Source organism: Takifugu rubripes, chromosome 12, assembly GCF_901000725.2.
Source record: "Takifugu rubripes chromosome 12, fTakRub1.2, whole genome shotgun sequence".
Classification (NCBI taxonomy): Eukaryota; Metazoa; Chordata; class Actinopteri; order Tetraodontiformes; family Tetraodontidae; genus Takifugu; species Takifugu rubripes.
In genome coordinates, this window is record NC_042296.1 from 9,698,841 (window position 1) to 9,705,582 (window position 6,742).

The following is a 6,742-nucleotide window of genomic DNA, read 5'->3' on the forward strand; positions in this document are numbered from 1 at the left end:
ACATATTATCATACATAATCTACAGGTACGACTGTGGCTTTTATACAACATGGTCTCCTGCTGGATTGTCCATTCGGTCCAGTCACACAGCTTGATCTTGGCACTACGTGTGGGCTGTTTGTCCGTGTCGGATGATCCAAAGGTCATCCAGTGGTTATTTGTTCATGTTGAGTATTTACAGCCGAGTCAAGGACAAGGACAGCCAGTCAGAGCAGAACCGTCATTCAGAGCAGGACAGTCAGTCAGAGCAGGACCGTCATTCAGAGCAGGACAGCCAGTCAGAGCAGGACCGTCAATCAGAGCAGGACAGTCATTCAGAGCAGGACCATCAGTCAGAGCAGGACAGTCATTCAGAGCAGGACAGTCAATCAGAGCAGGACCATCAGTCAGAGCAGGACAGTCAGTCAGAGCAGGACAGTCAATCAGAGCAGGACCATCAGTCAGAGCAGGACAGTCAGTCAGAGCAGGACAGTCAGTGCAGGACAGTCAGTCAGAGCAGGACCATCAGTCAGTGCAGGACAGTCAGTCAGAGCAGGACAGTCAGTGCAGGACAGTCAGTCAGTGCAGGACAGTCAGTCAGAGCAGGACAGTCAGTGCAGGACAGTCAGTCAGAGCAGGACAGTCAGTCAGAGCAGACATAAGCAACAGCTTCATAAACCTGCTCCCCTCAACATTCAGCCCCCCATGGTTGACCTAAACACATGCCCAACCCCACAGGTCACACGGCAACAACAGAATCCGCCCTGCTCACAGCTACAGGGACATCATTGCTATGACGACGGGTGTGTCATCATGTTTAGTCCCTGAAATTGAGTTCAAACATTCAGGATGGTTTCTATAGAAACATGCTGATTATTCAGTGGCTTTGAAGGGGAATCTAACTCTATTATACTTCCTTTGTGGGGGCTTTCAACAGTCACGAGCAACATTTAATCACATGAAACCACATCGCGGCTCTTGTGGTTGTTCTGTCATTGGTGCAACGTCGCCCTCTAGAGCGCCGAGCTGGTACTGAAGGTGACTCCTGTCGGTTACGTAACTCACAACTCCAACATTTCTGCAACAGAGTGACCAAAAGAAGCTGCAGACGCGACCTGGACCGGAAACACTGGCTCAGTTTCAGGTGTGAATATTCAAAGGTGTGCCAAACGCAATAAATACAGCCAGACTGGGAGTCGAGATAAGAACACTTTCTGTGATTTGGGAGGATTTATGTAATGAGAAATGGCCAATCAATATGTTGCGGAACCTGCTCTTATCCTATATTTCAATGAAAGTAAAGAGGAAGTTGATTGAAAATCTCACGGTAGCCGTTTCTATAAATACTGTAGCTTAGTCACGTGTTTCATCACCAAACTATCTAGATCAGCATCAGTGCTGGGCCACACTGTGGTTTGGTTGTACGTCAACAACATTAAGGATAAGAGCAACAGGCAGACGTGAAAGTGGAGCAGAGCAGCCACCCATGAGGGCTGCCTGAGGAAGGATGTGGGACCAGAACCAAAGTCTGAAGAGTCATAACTGGACCCCAAACAAACCCACTTGAACTGATAGTTTCAGTCATTCCTGTCACACTGGTTCTGCTGCTTCTCCCCAGTAAGGACACACTTTACTTCACTGGTCCCATCAGGAGACTTTAGCTCAGTCTTCTGTGTTAAGAGTCAGTCAGTCAGTCAGTCAGTCAGTCAGTCAGTGTTTCATGCTGACTCAAGATTTTCTGACTGATCAAACGTTTCGCTCACACTTAGATCCGACAGTCACAGTTCCCAGTTAAAACTGGTGCAAATGATTTATTATAAATTCTATTATGTACACAGGGTGATGCTGATTTTTGGGATTAGCTCTCTGCAACGTTTGCATTCTAAGCAGGCTGAAAGCTGTAAAAACTGATTATCACCAGAAATGTTTAAGGCATTCCTATTATTGCATTATTCAAGGTTCTTACAGCGTAGATTACAATAATAAATCTGAGATTAACTGGATTGTATTAAAAATAGCGACTAGATAATAAAAGTGCTGAATGAAACAGATGAGATGTGCAGCCTGTTAACAAATCAGACTGTTGCTACTCACACAGACATTTTAGCAATTCTGCCTCGTTTGTACTTTGTCATGCTAAGCTAACGGTCTGCAGCTTCACATTTACTGGACAGACACTGGGCTGGGATTATCTTCTGTTACTGGATGGGTCAGAATATTCCACGAATTCCTCACTGATGCTGGTTTCTTCTGGTCTTTATACCAAAGACTCCACCCAACATTTCAAAGCTGCGTCATGTCCACATGTTGAACTGGGCAGCGTTAAAACCAAAGAAGAGCAGGACGACTGTGGCCACTGAGGCTCCTGGGTGTCCCAGAGAAGGCTGTTGGCACCAACAACACCGGAAAATGGCCACAATCGCGGCTTCAGGTCCACACGCTGATCGCGGTCTGTGACAGCAGACAATGGGTCTGAGTGAGGTTCCCCCAGAGTCGCTGTGGCAGTAATGGATCCTCGAGGTCCCTCTGTTTGCCTTAAAGGTCCGGTGCTCCTGCCACCACGAGCACCTCAAAGCCTCCAGCCCCATCCACGCTTCCCGGCTCTGTCATCACCTCCTTACGGGTCTTCACAGGGTGGCGAGGATGCGTGAGAAGGAAATGATGACAGAGAAGGTGGTCTGGCCCACACCAAACACCAGAGCCTCCAGCGGTGCCATGTCCTTTCCTGCCACGCGGTAAACGCCCGCCACGGCAGCGCCTGAGAGGGAGAAGAGCACACACCAGCAATGACCAGGGACAACTGAACGTGAGCTTCTGAAGCCGCTACGCACTCGCACACACGCTCTGGAAGTGAAGAAAGTCTTTTGAAGGCCTGTAGGTAGGGCAGCTGCAGCACTTCCTGTGAGCAACACCTTTAAAAATAAAAGCGCTGTCGCTGTCAGCAGCAGGTAAACGATAAAATCTAATGATTACGCGAACGATTATTACGAATCGCTTGAGTGATTGAAGCTCTGCATCAGAGCTTCCTCATAAATAAAAAATTCGTTGTCGTGTGTTTGATAAGTCTCACCTCCCCCAGCCTCGCCGTCAGTTCCTGTCTGTTAAAAATGAATAAAAGGTGCACTTACTGGTGATGACACTCCCGGATAGGGAGGCCAGGAAGCCGACGCTGACCAGCACCAGGGTGATGAGACGGCCCCTCCTGTGGCGCTGCAGCGTGACCAGCATGAGCAGCCCCGCGGCCCCGTGGACGAAGAGCGAGGAGAAGAGACACCAGAGGAACACCCAGTACCACATCTCTGCAGAACCCAGAGACAGAACAGTGAGCTTCACATCGCAGACACACACTTAAAAATACCCAAACATTCTCTTTTGATATTTTCTGGAGCTCGAGAAGTTTTGAGTCCAAGTCTCTGAGCAGAACCTTCTCCATCAGACGCACCTTAACCAAACAGAGCAAAGTTTCATCCTAAAGCCACAGAATCTGGGACAAATCAGGTGGGTGACTGAAGGATCCATGAATCCATGAAATATGTGCTGACACCCAGTTTGAGACGGTCTGAGCTGCTTGTTCTGCTTTTATCAACAGTTGGTGAAAGGTGACAGATTGTAGGCTGAAGCTTCGTTCATGTCATCAACTTTTTATGCTAATTTTCTGCTCCACCAGTCAACAACAGGACAAATGTCCCGTCCTCATTTGGACCCTCCTGTTCTGAGGACTCTGGCTCTACAGAGATGAGCAGATGCTGTTAGAGCCACGATGAAGACTGTCGGGGTCAGGGGTCATCTAGGAGGCAGCCGACCCTGACGGTGGTGGAACAACAGGTGAGAGGGTGACGGTCTCAGCATGAAGACACATCAGTCTTCTCGTCCTTCATTCCGTCTCTTCGGCCTCCCAACATACCAAAGCAGGTTCCTCCGTCTGCGGTGCACCAACAGGAGACGTCAAAGTCCCAACCCTGCCAGAGGACCCCCAGAGGACCCCCAGAGGACCCCTAAAGCAGGTCTGACGGGTGCTGTCCACCTAAGCCTGTTGTTCAGTCCAGCGCACCAACGTAAATGCAGCGAGTGGACAGCTGTCAGGGTGGACGGAGACAGAGGTGACGGGACGCCGACACAAAGACGCTTTGTTCTGCAAGAGTGGGTTGAGTCAGACGACAGCCCCCCTACTGTCCGTCTGCATGTTCCAGCGAGACAGGACGGACTGCAGCGGGACGCAGCGGGACACGACGGGCACTTCACGCTCCGACGCACCAGCTTCCATCTCTCACCAGCGTCCCGTGTTCACGTCTCTGACCTATCAAGGAAGTCCTCAGACTGAGGGTAAATGAAGCAGACGAGACACTTGTCCTGAGGACCATCTTGTCCAACAGCTCTGATTCACAGCTGAATCCCACAGAGGTGACCGACGTGCAGCCACGACACCAGCAAACAGCCAAAAAAGATACGGTCAAAACATCTGTGCTCATCTGTGGCTGCAGCAACACAAACAAGAAGCAGAACTACTAAACGTACAAAACCACATTTCCATCATGTCCAACACAAAAATGGCACCATGTGCTGTTTAGATTTAGGTTTTTGGTTGGGCCGTGTCACCGTTAGGGCTAAATAAAATGTCTAAAACAGTGGGTGGGAGTCATTTATGTCTAGAAACGACAAATGTAATGAAAACAAGTTAAAAGACCGTTTTAAACTGAGCTAAAGCTCAGCTGATGAGGCCTCAGCAGGACAACATGACTGTGTCTGTACCGAGACAGAGGCAGAGACAGAGAGAGACTGGCCTCTTTGCTTTACTGGTGTAAAACCAGTGTGGACCTTCTTTGATGATGGGATCAATCAGAAGTTTTAGTAATAAAGACAAACAGTCATTTTTCCGTGCGAGGCTGAGCAGAAGTGAAACCTTAAACAGGAAAAGCAGATAACTGACGTGTTGTTCTATAAGTTCCTGCGCTGGGCTGTGGCGTCGCTGTCCTGGGGGGGGGTCAGGTTCACGCCCTGTTTAAAATAGCCCTCTGATGCAGCTCCACTCTGCAACATTCTCCTGCACGTGTGCTGCAGCGTCCTGCTGACTCAGCACCATCATCTGGCCCTTTATGTTCTTGCTCGTCGCGCTCCGGCACACAGGACGTCAGCTGAGTTCCATAAACTGGACCAGAACCAGCCCAGCTGTGAGCTGCCGTCCACCTCAGAGGCCCACGGGGATCCAGTAAAGCTGATAATCTGCTGTTTACAGGACAGAGCGGCGCCGCTGCGCCTGCACACACCAGCCGTCCTCCTCTTCCCCTTCTTACCTTCATGCCAAAAACCAGCTCAAGCCTTTTCTAGCTCCTACTGTGATTCTATAGGGCAGCTTTCAATCATGTCCAAATCTTCTTGGACATGATTGTGTGGGTTCGTAGAACTTCCCAACAGATCAGATCATTCAGAGCTGAAACACCAAAATGGGGAGTTTATCTAAAATACAAGCAGAAAGCAACAAATGTCCTAAGTTGAAGGTGTCTGTAGTCAGTTCCGGTCCAGCATGGACCAGCTTGGCCTGATGCCCCCTTTATCAGAATCACCACTGTCAGAAGATTTAATCTGAGGTTTGGGTGGACATCTCAGTGTCCTGGGTGGAGGATGCTGCCTCTCATCACCAGGACAAAGACGCGAGGGGGGGGGGGGGGTCAACACTTCATTTACGACTCATTAAAACGCAGCCAAGCAGCAGGAAGATGAATTAGCAGCGTTTCGGTGTCCGGAGGAGCCGGTGGCTGGAGATGAGCTGTGGGATGAACCCCGCACGGACGTTTAAAGGCTTTTAAAATGGACGGATGCGTGACGGAAACAGCCCCGCATACCTGTGAAGTGCTGCAGCGTCGTGCCTTGGACCCAGAGGCTGAGCACCTGCTGCACCGACAGATTAACAGAATAATCCCGGTTCGTCGTCATGGTCGCGCCGCCACCCGCCCGGGTTCGAACCCCTCTCTAACGCAGAGCTGGATCTGACTTTGGCCGAAGGCATGGAGGAGACCGGGGTGGCATGAGGGTGTGAGGCGGCTCTCCCCGGCGCGGCTCGCCTCTACCGGTGCCTCTGCTTCGGCTTGACGTCCGTCCCCGCTCCTGGAAGAGAAGGCCCGCTGGCTTGTCGGCTCGTCCTCGGTGGCGCCGGTGGCGGCTGTGTGGAGGCCATGATGGGGATGGCAGCGGGTGCAGGCAGGCAGTGGGGCGCTCGCTCCGCTCCTTCTACATCGGTTAGCTGAGCTACATCAGCCTTAAAGGGCCAGGCGCTCAGGGAGGGGGCGAGGGGGCGAGGGGGGGGGGCGCAGACGCAGCGGCGGGACTCTGACGTCGATTCATGGATGCAGAACAAAAGGATGCGCGCGTAAAGTACCCCCCAGTCCAGACTGAGCCCAGCCCAGACTGAGCCCAGTCCAGACTGAACCTAGTCCAGACTGAGCCCAGTCCAGACTGAACCCAGCCCAGACTGAGCCCAGTCCAGACTGAACCTAGTCCAGACTGAACCTAGTCCAGACTGAGCCCAGTCCAGACTGAACCTAGTCCAGACTGAACCTAGTCCAGACTGAGCCCAGTCCAGACTGAACCCAACCCAGACTGAACCCAGCCCAGACTGAACCCAACCCAGACTGAGCCCAGTCCAGACTGAACCCAACCCAGACTGAACCCAGCCCAGACTGAACCCAACCCAGACTGAGCCCAGCCCAGCCTGAACCTAGTCCAGGCTGAACCCAGTCCAGGCTGAACCCAGCCCAGACTGAGCCCA

General features: G+C 51.5%; 1 protein-coding gene across 1 annotated transcript; it reads right to left on the minus strand.

Moving 5' to 3' along the window:
- Positions 1 to 521: 521 nt before the first annotated feature.
- tmem170b (transmembrane protein 170B) lies at positions 522 to 6,231 on the minus strand. The gene is made up of 3 exons (XM_003969225.3): positions 5,820 to 6,231; positions 3,108 to 3,278; positions 522 to 2,737 (listed from the first exon to the last, which is right to left on the minus strand). The coding sequence occupies exons 1-3, from the start codon at positions 5,908 to 5,910 to the stop codon at positions 2,607 to 2,609; spliced, it is 393 nt and encodes a 130-aa protein (XP_003969274.1). The 5' UTR covers positions 5,911 to 6,231; the 3' UTR covers positions 522 to 2,606.
- Positions 6,232 to 6,742: the final 511 nt, after the last annotated feature.